General features: G+C 45.7%; 1 protein-coding gene across 1 annotated transcript; it reads left to right on the top strand.

Moving 5' to 3' along the window:
- The first annotated feature begins 268 nt into the window (after nt 1-268).
- Nucleotides 269-1,387, top strand: TMEM271 (transmembrane protein 271). The gene has a single exon (XM_050716528.1). It carries the CDS (start codon nt 269-271, stop codon nt 1,385-1,387), a length of 1,119 nt encoding a protein of 372 aa, XP_050572485.1.
- The last annotated feature ends 13,811 nt before the right edge of the window (nt 1,388-15,198 follow it).

Here is a 15,198-nt window from a genome sequence, read left to right as displayed (position 1 = left end):
GGCGGCGGCGGCCGGGAGGCGGAGGGGGGGGGGGGGGAGCCGGAGGGGGGGGGGAGCCGTGTGCGCTCGCCGCGCCCGGCTCACTGCGGCCGGCGGCTGCCTGCCGTGCGGAGCGGAGCCGAGCCGAGCCGCCCCGTCCCGTCGGGGAGCGCCGCCGCCCGCATGGCCGCGCCGCGCCGCGCCGCCGCCGCCGCCGCGGGGCCGGGGGGGGCCGCGGGAGGAGGATGAGGCGGGCGGCGGGGCGGCGGCGGCGGCGGCGGCGCGGAGGATGAAGTGGAGCGTGCGGGGAGCCTGCGCCGCGCTCTCCAGCTGCCTCCTGCTCGCCTGCGCCCTCAGCGCCGCCGCCGTGGGCCTCAAGTGCTTCTCGCTGGGCTCGGAGCTCAAGGGCGAGCCGTTCCGCCTGGGCACCGCCGCCGGCGCCTTCTACTCGGGGCTGCTGCTGGCCGCCGGCCTCTCGCTGCTCGCCGCCGCGCTGCTCTGCTGCCGCCCGCCCGACGAGGCGCCCGCGGCGGCGGCACCGGCCGGCGGCGGACCCGGCGGAGCCCCCGGCGGAGCCCCCGGCGGGGGGGAGGCGGCATCGGCATCGGCTGCAGCATCGGCATCGGCGTCGGCATCGGCATCGGCATCGGCGGCGGCGGCCGCCCCGTCGGGGCCGGGGGAGAAGGCGTCGCCCGGGGGGCGGCAGAACTTCCTGCTGCTGGGGGTGCTGGTGTTCATGCTGGGCGTGCTGAGCGCCTTCGCCGGCGCCGTCATCGACGGCGACACCGTGTCGCTGGTGGAGAGGAAGTACTCGCACTACTGCCTGCTGCAGCCCGGCGGCGCGGCCCGCCCGCGGAGCGGCCCCGCGGCCCCCGACGGCTCGGCGGCAGCGCTCCGCTGCCAGAAGCTGCGGGACTACCAGCGCGGCTTGGTGCTCTCCACCGTCTTCAACGCGCTGGAGTGCCTGCTGGGCCTGCTCAACCTGCTCCTCGTCAAGAACTACAAGGCCTCGCAGCAGCGCGGGCGGCGGCGGCGGCGGCGGAGAGCGGCCCCGGCGGCGGCGGCGGCGGCGGGCGGGCGGCGGCGGCGAAGACGGGGCGGCGGCGGCGGGCGGCGGGCGCCGCGCCACAGCCAGGGCTCCCTGTTCTCCGGCGGCGAGCCCGAGCTCACCCCCGGGGACTGCCCCTTCCAGGCCGTCTCCTACATCAACGTGGGCGTCTTCCACGTCTTCGACGAGGCCGGCGTGGAGGTGCACTGCGGCGGGCACCCGTCCGTCGAGCTGCCCGGCTACTCGCCCATGGATCCCGAGCTGAACGCCTCCTACCCGTACTGCTACCCGCTGCCCAGCGAGCAGCCCCCCGCCTACGAGGAGATCTACCCCGGGGAGCCCTGCGCCCACGGCACCTAGCGCCGAGCCCGGCTCCCCGCCCGGCCGCTCCTCGCTCCGACGGCGGGCACCGGCACGGCACCGGCACGGCACCGGCAGCGCCGCGGGGCTCAGGGACAGCCGCGGCCCCCCGACGGCACGGCCCCGCCGCCTCGGGAGCAGCGGGTGCCGCCGTGCCTCTGGCTCTGCGGAAGCTTCTCCTCCTGCCCTCTGCCCTCCCTCCTGCCCCTGCCCTCCGCAGACTCCCCCCGTTACCCCTCCCCGCCCTCCCGCAGACCGACCCTCCGTCCGACCCTCCGTCCGTCCGTCCGTCCGTCCGTCCCCCTCCGACCGCCGGCGGCTGAGTTTTCCAAAGGCTGCGCGAGAAACGCCTAAGGGTTGGTTCCTCCTGCCGCCTCTCCTCCGTAGCCAAGTTTAGTTCCCTTCAAGTGATTCATCAGTCTCCAGCTTTAGCAGTCCAGAGTTACCCATTTATGATAACCAGCCAGTGTAAGGAAAAGGTGTCATGAAGCTTCTTTACCTCTCAAAAGAGCTAAATTTCTAAACAACGCAGAGACATTTGTGTCACGTTTACTAGAGGTGTATTGGGGATCTTTAACGTTTACACTACTCCTCGGGAGAATTGAGTTCTGTTTTAAGATTTAGTGAGTTAAAACATTTGTTGGTCTTGTAAGATGCACATTGAGAAAAACCTGCACTTTGAAAAAGAAACAGGAAAAAAATCAACAACGTTTTTGTACACTAACGTGCCTGCTTTTGTTGATAACTTCTTACTGTAAAAGCTTTCAGAAGTCTATAGTGAAAATGTTTGGTAAATTCACTGCAGTTTAAAATCGATGATTAGTTCCTTTACTAAAACAGCTGAGATGTTGCTAGGATATGGCAGTTAAAAGGAAGTCCAAATGTCATACACATTCCTTTTTGTAAACAGGTTCTGTGTTTTTAATGCAAGGCAGGATTTCTTTTTGTTTTACACAGGTGAAGGTTTAATTCTATTTTGTACAACTACATGGTTTACCTTGTAAAGAATTCCATTTTACCTGTTACAATTCATCAATCTGGTAAGCTTGAATATTAAAGTTTTATTTGAAATATATATATATTGTAAAACAGCCTTAACCGGTGCAGTGGTCACAGTTTTAAAGGGAAAAAGAAGAAAAGAAAAGAAAAAAAAACATCTTGGAAGTCATCTTCCAAATGTGTTTTCAAAACAGTATTTATACTCCTATTACAAAGTAAGATTTGTCTTTTTTTTTCTTTTTTTTTTTTAAGAGGCCACTGTAATTCCTGAAGAGGGGAAAAATTAATGGGATTGTATGCTGTTAACTCTTTCTGAACTTGGAGGTATTAAAAAGGCTTTCTGCAAAGAGAAAAACTGCTAGATCCTCCTTTTGGATTCTGCCGTGGAACGCCAGTATCAGATAGTATAAGAAAGTGCCAATTAAGGGAAGCAGGTATGACATATTTTTTACATCTTTTGAGAACAGGTGAAAGCTTAATTTCATGTTGCACAAAGAGCCAAAAAGCAACTCTTCAGATTGCATTTGGTTCAGTCGTCCCTCCCCCAGTTACCCTATACTGAAGTGAAATATTGCAAAATAACCTTTCAGTTAATTCTGCGTTTCGAGCCTGCTGCATAATGCCAGTGTCTCAGATACCCAGAGAGAGGGAGAGTTAAGGGAATGCAAAGTTACAATGTATTTCTGTGGTCGATACAAAATTATTTTAAAATTTTTAGCTGCAGAGAGACTGACGTAATTTACAGCCTTAGAATTGGAGAGGGAATATTTTAGACTAAAAATAACCAAGTCTCTCTGCACCGTTTTGTTTTCTAAAGTGTTTTGACTTGCACACTTTGTATAATCTAAAATGCAGAATGCCTTAGAAGTCTTAAAATTGCAAACTGTTGTCTGTGAAGCTCACAATTAAAGCTCTCATCTAGGGAAGACAGCTAGAAGCAGCAGTTGCCAAGTTGCCGCGTAGTTCTACATTGCAGAAATGTAAAGCGCAGCTCTTTTTGGCCAGCAGATTTCCTTGTGCAGAAGGCCAGCCTGAAACATTTGCCCTAGCTAAGTCTGGTTTTAGTACCGAAGACTGGCTTTGTGCTGGCTCTCTGCAGATGCACCTCTTTAACCCCTTGCAGGGAAGTTATTGGGAAGTCCTGCAGTCCACCTACAGTACTAATTTAGGCACAAACCCGAATCCACAGCCTACCGTACTGCTTATGTACCCAAAATATTTTGCAAAAATGAGTAATTAAAGTAACGAGGCTCAATCCTTAGACCAGTAGGTCTCCACTTAGATGAGTTGTGATACAGCGTAGTATCCTGTTACGGAATCAAATAGGAACTGCCAGAGCAATTGTGAAAGACAGACCAGCTAGGTGCCTAAATACAGAGTCAGAAGTGTAACAATAGTTGTTGGCTTTAAAAAACAAACAAAAAAATTGGCTGTATACATTGTAGTTCATGGAAGTTGTATCTTAGTTTTACTTAAGGAATTGATTTTTGACTTAAAAAGACAGTATTTTACTTAACTATTTTAGGAATTATGAACTAGACAATTCTGAAACTCCAGATGTTCCAAAGATCAGTGCTCAGGGAAATAAATGGAAAGTCAAGAAAGCTACCTATTATACTCAATTGTTTAAATGTAAACAATTTTAAACTATGAATTTTTAAGATTGTTAAATTCATAACTTTTTTTTGTGTGCGTGCGTGCGCATGTGTGCGTGTGTATGTGTGTTTCGTGTTTTATTTAAATCTGTTCAGAATGCCATTGAATTAGGATATTTATTTGTGGCTCAGTTTCAGTTCCCGAATTTCTACTTTTCTTCATTTGGGCTTTTATCCCCTGTAATATTTTAGTTTAGTGATGGACAGATTGCCAGAACAATGTCCAAGTTGGACTCCCACAGAAGCCAGTAGGCATCATTTCATTGACTTCAGTGGGTCTGGGCACAAACAATATGTAACACCTACTCTAAATAATCTCTAAAGTAATATTGATCTTCTGGCATGACAGGATGCAGCAGAGGCATATTATTTCTCAGTTATTTATTATTTGTATGGATAGCAGTATTAAGGGAGGTCACCTATGGTATTATACATATTAAAAAAAAAAAAAAAAGAAAAAAGAAAAAAGAAAAAATTGGCAGGCAAACTGACCAAACAAGCCATGTTTTCTTAAAAGATGGTATACAAGTGTTTCAGGTATCTGGTGACAAACTTTTCTGATAAAACACTACACGTATTTATTTCTCAGTGAGAAGAAACTTATAAATACAGGATTCAAGATGAAGCTTCACAAGCATGATTGCAGTATTGTGAAGCCATTTTTAGTAAACCTGAATCATCACTCTCTCTTCTGAGCAATAATGTTAGAGTGTATAAACTGTACTGTGCCGAAATTGAAAATAGGCTGGTGTGGGAAGCATTGGAGCGTAGGTTAATTACCTGAGAGGACTCATACCATCCCTCTGTTTTCCATTCCCTGTCACATGATTGTCAAGGCAAATGCAAACCTGATCGATTCATGTCACTGGAGGATGCTAATTACAAGGCTTTTTCCTTAAATAGCAAAACCAGGGAGAACGGAAGAGAGACATCGTGTATGTGCTATCAAATCTCCATTTTGCTTAGCTGAAGTAATGACAAGACTGCTTTTTGCCCCACGGCTTGTAGTTTTAATTTGCTCACAGCTTTACTCACATCTGTTCAAAGGGAGGGAAGAATAGACGCAATACTGCTCTTTTGGTGACAGTGGAGTACTGATTTGGTAGCAGACTGCTCCCAGCTTTCCAGTCCCTTTTACAGGTAATAGCAGCTAGTCAAGGGATGAAACAGTGGAAAATCAAATCTGCTGTCTTTGATGCAACACGATTTGCCTTCATGTGGAAAAAATGTATTCCCACTAGCCTATTAGCAATTCACATGAATTATTTTCACACTCCAACATCCTTGCTTAAATCTGTTACTTATACTTTGCATTGTAATTGACAGAATATATGTGAATCTAAAAACAGGAAAAAATGATGCTAGAAGGAAATCGTATTCAAATAGTACAGATTTTACTCAAAAGTTTGATTTCACTGTAGGACTTCTTTGGTTCACCAAAAAGCGCTATGGTGGCTGGTATAACTTAGATATATTTCAGACATAATGTTTAATCATCAGAAAAGGTTTCTGAATGTTCACGTGAGGAGGGCAATCTGTTTCTGCTTTTGGACATAGTACATATGAAAACCTTTTCTCCATTTTGCCATTTAATCCAAGATTGATCCTCAACAAAATGTCAATAATTGATCTTGTAATTTTAGGATCAATAAAATACGTTTTAAAGCACAGCATATCCTATAAGAAAAGCCTAATGCTCTTCATTTAATAACCTCCATTGTCTTAGACTGATGCCTAATAGCACAACTGAAATTAGGGGTTTAATTACCATTTTCATTACAGAACGTGTTTTCCAGGGACTTACAACTTGTATGAGTGGAACCCTGGCATAAAGTCCCAAGTTTTGCCACAAAGTTGAGTCTGTTTCAGTAAGCTTAATATTTCCTGGTTACAGGATGTTCTAGTATTCTAGATAAATTCCCTTGGTAGAAAGATCTAGATCTGCTAATTGTATATGATAGCAGTCTTTAAGTGTGCTAAAGTTACCTCTCCTTAATACAGGCTTATATTTCCCATTAAAGTGTGTAAGAGTAAGATTGAATTCCTCATGGTCACTGTTCACTTCTTGAATTTCTTAGTTATTTCTTAATGACATGTGACTAGTTCTCAGTATATATTCCAGAGTCAGTAACAGCTGATTTAAGAACAGTTTACCAGATAAAAGGTGGTTTCCAGGAAGCCTGCAGTGCTGTGGGAAAATCTTCAAATACACGCTGCAACAACTCGGTGTATGGCGTGTTCTGCCCAAAGGGAGGCACTACCCACAGAAAGCAACTACAGGAGATCTGCGTGCTTAAGTTACAGGCAGGCCTTTTGTATGTTCTTCCTATTACAATACCAATACTGAAACTCCTCCCCTACATGGATTTCTAAGAGTGAAATCCTGGCCAGGCCAGATGCCCTACAAAAAAGCTGCACACAAATTGCACTTCCCCAAATTTGGTTCAAATAACAGCCACTCTTTCTGCTGGCCAGCTGTGCTATGTCTTTCCATCCAATGTCTGGGCACCTGGTGAAGTTTTGCTTAAGTTTACCAATATGTCACCCTGACGTCATCCTAGATAACCTGAAACTGAAGATCAAGTCATTTAAGAAGTCATAAGACTCTCTTAATAAGAGCATATTCTCCTGTACAGAGGAAAACAGAAACAAAAATTGATGTCCTTTTTCATTCTTCCTTCAGACGCAGCTGCCTTTGACTTCAGTGAGTTTATCCTGAGGTAAGGAGTGGAGATGACATTGCAGACTGCTGCTACTCCTTCACTCACTGAGTTTTAGAAGTCTGGATGACCTCCATATGCTTTATGGAATGAAAATGCTTTTAGTAAAAAATGCATACAAAATGGGTCTGGCCCATCAACAGACCACAGAAAATTCAATATCCTGAGTGAAACTATCCAGTAGATCTATCCTGGTAGCGATATAATCTAGCACAAGTTCCTATCGTTTCACTTCTGTATTTCTGGACCTGGCTTGGTTCCATCTAACAGGGACATTAGGAAGTTTGTTTCATGATCTTGGAAAGTGAATCATTTGTTTCAGTACAGTACGTAGGGATTAAACACCTAAATACCACAAGCATCCTCACCAGTTGTTCTCCTCTGTGGCCATTGTTAGCAAAGGATAAAGTGAAGTGTGGGAGGAGGGAAAGCTTATTGTGATCCTCTTAATGGGTTTGGAGGACTAAACGTTCCAAAGCATTCGTTTTATATTAAGACACTGGATTAGGGGATAGAATAATACCTATAATATCTAAAAGCATTATCGCCAGGAATATATTTTTGGAAATCTAATACTTGGGTTTAGAGAAGGTTCTTTCAGAAGTTTCTTTTTCTCCCAGGTTCTACATTCTAAATGAAAGCTGATCTCGCTAAAATACTCAGTGAAATCTCCAGGATTTAAATTATTAAATTTAGGGAAATTGAGTAGAGCTCTCTCCTACAAATTACCAAGTGCCACTAATTCCTATAGAGGTCATACAAGGCATCTGGCATCTGGCAACATCCATATTTTGGCTTTCCCTCACAAATGAAGAGGGAAACAGCACCAAGTTGTGTTATGGAAAGAGAAGCTCCAAATGACCATATCCCGTCCCAGGCAACTAACCAGGCATGGATTTTGCACAAGCTACATACAGTCTTAAAGTATATGAATTACCACGCATTCATGGCTAAAATGAATGCCCTCACAAAGACTTCCAAAAGGTATTGTCAGTGGCAGATCTAAGTAGAGGCCTATTCTTTCTATCTCTAGGCCAGAAATCTTCTAGAAACATGGAAAAGTTCTGCCAGAAGGAGTTCATGCTTGTACCCGAAAGCAGAAAGCCACCAAGAAATTTCTGCTTTGCTGCAATTTGGAATAACTATCTCTTCTTTCTGAATGACCCAGAAGCTACCATCATATGTGTCATGGTTTAACACTGATAGGCAGCCAAGTACCACGCAGGTCATCTAAACTACATTCCCAGGAAAACACAGGAAACTGAAATGCGAGGGCTGAAAACTGCTAAATTTGTCCAAAATTTTACAATGTGTAATCGAGACCTGTGTTTATTACAGGAGAAGTACTTCCTGACCTTTTTAAGAATACACTGAGATGCTGCGGAGGGTGAAAGCCCTTTTTATGCAACACTGCGCAGTCAAAATCATTAGTAACCAAAAAAAAAAAAAAAAAAGACTACTACCAAAATAAGACTGGGAGAACATCATATACTGCCTTCTGATTCTTCTCTTGCTCTAAATCAAAACGAAAGAAACTCAGATACAGCTCTTCGTGTACCAGTTCCAAAAAAAGGACCCAATCCAGAAAAGGGAAGGATTCACACTGTCAAGGCTATTCTAAAAAGCAGCTACTGGAAATGCAACTTGAAGCTGTTGCTAAGAAATATTGTTTGTCACGCTGAACAGAATAGAAGGGTGCTTCTTTCAGCATTTTGGGAGTGGATTGCTGCTCAGAACAGCATTTGGCTGGCAGAGAGCCTTCCTTTTCAGTAAAGTCTTTGGAGAGCTACCAGAAAATACTGAAGGACACCATCATCACCCAGCCTTGGGTGGACCATTGCTTGGTGCATTGAGCTTCATGTTCCTGTATACTGTGGACTACATACAGTCTTGTCTTGCCTGTGGTCACAAGTAGTTGTCTCTTGTGGCACCACTAAGCGAGCACCTTCTGGATAGGTGCACTGATCTCCTGAAGCCCCAGAAATGTGCACGCTGTGGCACTATTGGGAGAAGGTAAGCCAGGATATGCTGCAACCCATAGGAAACACTGTCCTGTGCTACAGGCTGGGGGAGGCTTGTTGCTGTCGTGATGCCAAGGCTCCGGACTTGCTGCAGTATTCCTGGGTGCACAGAGGTCAGTCTGGGCTGCGAGTGAACTGCTCCATGGTCACTTTTGCAAAAGCAAAATGGCCAAGCCAAGTGGAATGGGGGCTGTCTTTATTTTCCCCTGAAGAAATCAAAAGTGGTCAAGTTACAGACCTTTAAGGGAGAGGTGTTAAGTGCTGTCTGGGGTTCACTTTTCATCCTTTGCTCCCCGCAGCAGCTTCTACAAAGGAAGAGTGTGCACATAGATTTAGGATGGCAAAATGCATGCTCGCTGCTGCCTCTCTGCTTAGGGGGAGCAACAACTAATGGTGGGCCAGATTATTCCATCAGTTAATGAGGCAATAAATAGAAATGAGTGACAAAATATGAAAAACTTTTGCCCATGCCCTATGTTTGTCACATTACAAGAGCTACATGACACCCTGGGTTATCCTTCACTGAAGGTTGTGGTGGTAGTTAGCTGCCTAAGGTCTGCAAGATCTAGAGCTCTAAGAACAAACGTTCCTGTTGGAGGTTTCCCTCCACAAATTTATCTCAAAAGTCAAAAAGCAACTCTGGTCCTGTTTCAGTAAATGCATCTCTGCATCCAAGCATGAAAAGAAAAGGCATCAACAGGGCAGAACTGTTCATTCATTCATAGTTCATTTCTTTTTCATCAAGGGCAGCAAAAAGACAAACATTAGTGTTAGCATCTCGGATGCGGAGAATTGCTTCATTGTAAGAGGTTTTGAAGCTGATTGATAAAGAAACAGCAGAAGTTATTTACACCACAGGAAGATGGATATCTCACAATTCTGCTGTCAGCAAAGACTAACAATAACAGGAATTTCAACTTGTCTTACATATGCAGCTGGAAATGCTTCAAATCTCCAGATGACTATTCAAAAACTATTTTATATGTGACTAGACTAGACTTGCAGTCCAGTACCAACTGTGTGCACAGCTGCATGTTGGTACTTTTTAGTCTTGCATGTGCACAGCCAGAATAAGTATGCTGGCTGTGGACAGATAGCCACTTCCATTAGCCAAGTCACCGCCACTGGTGAGGCAAGCTAGCCATTCTTTTGCATAGGATGGCATCCAGGCAGAGCAGGAGAGAGCCCTTACTCAGCCACCACATTTCCACGTCTCAGTGTCCACACAGCTGCTCCCAGCACCATGGAGCCACACACGGGGAAGTAGAGGGGAAAAGAGTGAGAGTCGTGCATTTAGCCAGTTAATCTGAGCACTGGGGGACCAGCTGAGGAGCAATTTACGGAGATAAAACACACAGAGGGAACCAGGAATCACATCCCCATCCTGACCAGTGCACAAACCTAGAGAACCTTGGGTGTGGGCGGGAGGGGAGGAGGGGTGACTCTTAACAGTGGAAAAGTGGAAATGTCCACATATTTCCACAAAAATGTCCTCATGGACAGTAGGTTAACCATGAGCCAGCAATGTACCCTTGAAGAAGGCCAATGGTATCCTGGGGTGCATTAGGGAGAGCGTAGCCAGCAAGCTGATGGAGGTGATCCTGCCCCTCTGCTCAGCCCTGGTGAGGCCACACCTGGAGTATTGTGTCCAGTTCTGGGCTCCCCAGTACAAGAGGGACATGGAGCTACTGGAGTGAGTCCAGTGGAGGGCTACTAAGATGATTAGAGGTTTGGAGCACCTGTCGTATGAGGACAGGCTGAGAAAGCTGGGCCTGGTCAGCCTGGAAAAGAGAAGATTGACGGGAGACCTTGTCCATGTGTACAAATATCTGAGGGGAGGGTGTCAAGAGGATGGGGCCAGTCTCTTTTCAGTGGAGCCCAGCAACAGGCAGAGCATGACAGAGCACTGGAACAGGCTGCCCAGAGAGGCTGTGGAGTCTCCTTCTCTGGAGATATTCAAAACCTGCCTGGGTGCCATCCTATGCAACATGCTCTAGGTGATCCTGCTCAGCACGGGGGTTGGACTAGAAGATTTCCAGGGGTCCTTTCTAACCTCGACCGTTCTGTGATTCTGTGAAAAATGTTTATCTTATCACACAGCAAAATGGAAACCCACAAGAAATTCCCAAGAAAAGGGAGTTCAAGAGGAGAAATCCAACACAAATAGGATAGAAACTGATCTCTCAAAATTTCGCACCTCTTCTTTCCTTTAGAACAGGCATGTCAATTTGTTCTTTACATTTTCAGCTCCAGCTCTCAGGCAAGAGAGAAGCTGGTAGGAGGCAGACACTGATAAAGGCTCTACTGGCAATGTGTCAGGTAAAGGGAAACCATTTTTACATTTCTGCTCTGACAAGAGAGGACAATATATTCTAGCCTGGAAGCTTAGATGGCAGAAGCAGCAGTGATTAATTGCTCTAATTAGGGCTCCAAATAGGAAAGAGCGAGTTTCCTGAGCTATTGCGTGCTAAATTTCCTCACTTCTATGAATAACTGTATTGCTCAGAGGGGAAGGGAACAAACATTTACCCACTTTAACTTAGAAATACAACCAGGACCTCAGCACAAATAACTAATACAAGGAGACAACAGGCTATTTCAGCACCTGGGAGGCAGCATACTAGCCTGGTTCAACTGCTTCCTGAAGGAGCATGATAAATCCTTGCATGAGCAACTGTGCTGAAAATGTGTGTGTGAGTTGCTGGTCTGTCACCACCATGTCTTTGTTTCAGAGAAACACCAATTTCTTCTGGCAGCATCAGCACCAACGGGACACAAACTAAGACATCTCTACAACAGGGCTGTTACCTTGATCCTTTTGTTTTCTGCACTGAGGCTTGTTTTTCCCTTCTGCACCCACACACCTTTCATCCAGCACTGAACTTTGTGACATCACTGGGCAAATACCAGGTCCTGGTTTTGAACTCTATGATGAGTACAAATGGAAATAAATCACTGTGGTCAATGGCATTACACCAAAATCTGTCTCTTTTCACCAGAAAAAAAACAGAGCATGTAAAATGCTGACTATCAGCTTTGCTCAATGCCTTATGGGAAATTCTGAATTCATTTCTTAAAAAAAAAAAAAAAAAAAAAAAAAAAAAAAAGCTTAGCAAAAAAGAAGGAAAAAAAAACTTTAGTTGGAATATATCCTACGCAGTCCGGGAGTCAGCCAACTTTAGCAACACTCTTCTGTCATATGCAGAAAATGCTTTTGCTTCAGCTGAGTCAAGCTGCCTCTTATTGACAATCAGATGTACTGGCACAGAGCATCTAATCTGGATTGTGGCCATCTACAAGTAGCTAGAAGCGCACAAATAATAAGGATTCATCACTGCACACTGATTTATATGAGAAGGGCAGTGAGATGCATATGTCCCATTTTTTGGGTGTTTCTTTGAACTGCTCAGTTGGCTCAGCAAGTTTGGGTTTTAGTAGGAATCAGCAACAGAGGCCATCAGGAGAGGAGGCACTGAGCATAGGTGCACGCCAGCAGTACTTCGTGTGCAGTAAGTACAAAACTCCTGCCACTGCTTGTGCATATCACAGGAGTCTACAGCATTACATCCCCAGAGAGCAGGTCCTCAGGGCTGCACAGGACTGCAGGCTGGTCCTAGAAATGTTCCTGCTGGTGAAGCAAAGTAGAGCAGAAATGCGCAAAACAAGCTCCACTGCTGATTGTACCCTCTCATTTGTATGCTCAGCACCCTTCCAGTAATGAATCATCAGCCCAAGTTCTGCTCAGCTCATCATGGCTGCAAACACTGCAATAGCACTACAGGGAGGGGGGGGGGGGGGGGGGAGGGGAGGGTGCAGATTCATCCCCAAATCACCGAGCATGGGGGACACTGGATGCCCATGGAGCTGGCAAAATTCCTTAGCTTTTCAGCCTGCCGATGTGCAAAGTGGCATAGCATACAGACACCCATAGCACAGCTCAGTAAAGGAGAGAAAAACCATGGCTAGTTCTCTGCAGTGCAATGTGCATCACTGGTACAGCAATTTTATTCCCCTTTAGTCAGGGTGATTAAGGAAACAGCAAAATTACCCAGCTATGGATATGCCTCCTTTCATCAGGAAAACTGTTCACTTGAAGACAGAGGAAGTATATGCTTCCTTTGGGGAAAGGGTTCTCCAGCCCTTTCCAATCATTAGGACAGTCTAGGTGAAAACCACTGAGCTTTGGAAAAAATGCTACCAGTTCCACAGGCACCTGGGACCAGATATGAACTCTTTCCCAGGGATGCCATCTCTGGAAGAAGACACGCCTGTGCCTGCCAAGAGCAGAGGATACATGTGGAGATAACAGTGCAACACGGTGTTTTTTCAAGACTTTATGTGGAAGGAGTGAGATTTTTTGTTAACAGCTCAGTTTTGGTTACAGATGTTTATGTGTCAGTCCAGCCAAATGAAACAAAGCATAGTGCTTGAAGAACTGGAGGGAAGCTACCAAATGTCACATTTGCGCTTGGTGATCTTAGAGGCCTTTTCCAACCTGAATGATTTTATGATTCAGTAAATCTCAGATGCTACCTTTAGCTGAAGATGAACATTTGCAAAGTGCACCTCATCATGATGCCTTTTGGAGGAACTGCATCAGGTGAACATATCCCAGATGCAGAGGAATTTAAAGATGTACCAGTGACTTAGATGATATGGGGAGAAATACCTAAATACAATTAAAAATCTGAAATCAAATTTGTAAGGTGACTTTTGCACATGGAACCATTTGTGTTCATGGTCAGTGGTTTGCATGTTGTTTTTGAAAGATTTACCATCAAGGAAATTGGGGATCTTTTATAAAGCCAGTCCTGAGACAACCGAGAGGACATTTTCCCATCTTGTCATAGTGACCCACTTACAGCCAAGCAGGAAGAGAGACAATGACTAGATGAAGTAAACAGAGACAGGAACAACAGGAAACAGGAAAACTCTAAATTTGGATGAAGGGTCAACTAAAGGGAGTTAGCAAATAAGGTAAGGAACTGGAAGAAGTGGAATTCTGTGAGAGCAGAGAAAATGGCAGGTCGCACCAGCTACACTCTATGTGGTGTGCAGGTGGAACACATGTCCCAGCTAATGACTAGAGAATAATTTCCTCATGGAGCAACCAAATGGTCCCTTAGACCACAACTGCTCATATTCCTCTTTCTCAGTAAAAGGAATTGCAGCCTTTGCCATTTTTGCTGTCTAGCACTGCCACGGAAGGAGGTAGCACTTCTCGATTCCACCACAACTGAGCCAGACAGCACCCTTGGGCCCATATCCCTGCACAAACACACTCATTCCAGGATTTAAAACACTTCCTTTTCCTTCTGCATGGTTGCTAGGGAGCTCCTGAGGTTCCCCTGGATACTGTGAAAGGGATAATAAAACACTCATCTGCCTGAGCTGAACAGTAGCTGCTATCAGCAATTCATCTTGCCTCTTTTCCTTTTGGCTTTGCTTGATTTACACCATAATATCCTCCAAAAACTAGGATATTGACTGGGGCTGGCATAGGCAAGAGGTCATTAAGCCCATGCACATCAAACCTCATTGAACTGAATCTGTTACGCATGTCAGCATGTTAATCTTAGTCTGCTGGGAGAGACAGGGAGGTGTTCGAGGCTGCGATCAAACATTTATATCAAGCTCAGTCCTCCACGGTGACGTATCAGGTGAGCAGCATTCCCAGGGTGCATCCATGGCACATCTTTGCCTCTTAGGCACCCTTCTTTGTTGCCTGAGGTATCTGATGCCATTCTCCTCAAAATGTGGGTGGTGAATTAGTTTTTGAGATGGAGCCAAAGAGCTACGTATCTTCTTATGAACCACCACAAGCCATGTGCTCCCTGGGAGGACTCAAACTGGAGAACAGCAGAAGAGGAAAGGCCATAGGAAACATCTTGGCTGAAATTACAAAGTAATACCAGAAAAGGGAAAATATTCCAGATACATCTGTAATTCCTCTCCCAGCAAAATTTGGAAAATATGGTTTCATCTGTAGTATTTCCAAATGACCCAAAAGTCAAACATGCAGTATCACTGAGGTCCCGTTCATGTATCCTTCAGCTTACCTGGAAATCTCAGTGTTTTTCTGTACCCATAATAACTAATGTTCAAATCACACCACAGATCTTATCTGCAGAAACCACACAATGGAAAAATCTGCAGGACCAGAACAGCAGGTACAGACAGTCACTGTATCAGATCTAGCCGAGATCAGGTACCAATGGTGATTCATTAACTTATCTAGTCTTAAGCAATAATAAAAAGCTGTCTATCCAAGGCTCTAACACATCACAGGTATCCTAAAATCCCAGCAATATTAAAATAATTGTACTAGCCAGCTCCAAAAACTCTTCAGTACTCTTCCATTGTTCCAGGGGCCACCCAGAGCCCTTTTGTCAAGGCAGTCAAGCACATCTCCAGCC

The sequence above is a fragment of the Cygnus atratus genome, chromosome Z, assembly GCF_013377495.2.
Source record: "Cygnus atratus isolate AKBS03 ecotype Queensland, Australia chromosome Z, CAtr_DNAZoo_HiC_assembly, whole genome shotgun sequence".
In the NCBI taxonomy this organism is placed as follows: domain Eukaryota; kingdom Metazoa; phylum Chordata; class Aves; order Anseriformes; family Anatidae; genus Cygnus; species Cygnus atratus.
Note: the sequence above shows the minus strand (reverse complement) of the source record. Positions and strands in the feature narration are given on the sequence as shown.

Excerpts from the sequence above, each read along its gene's own strand:
- TMEM271 (XM_050716528.1), top strand. The coding sequence starts at position 269 with ATGAAGTGGAGCGTGCGGGGAGCCTGCGCCGCGCTCTCCAGCTGCCTC.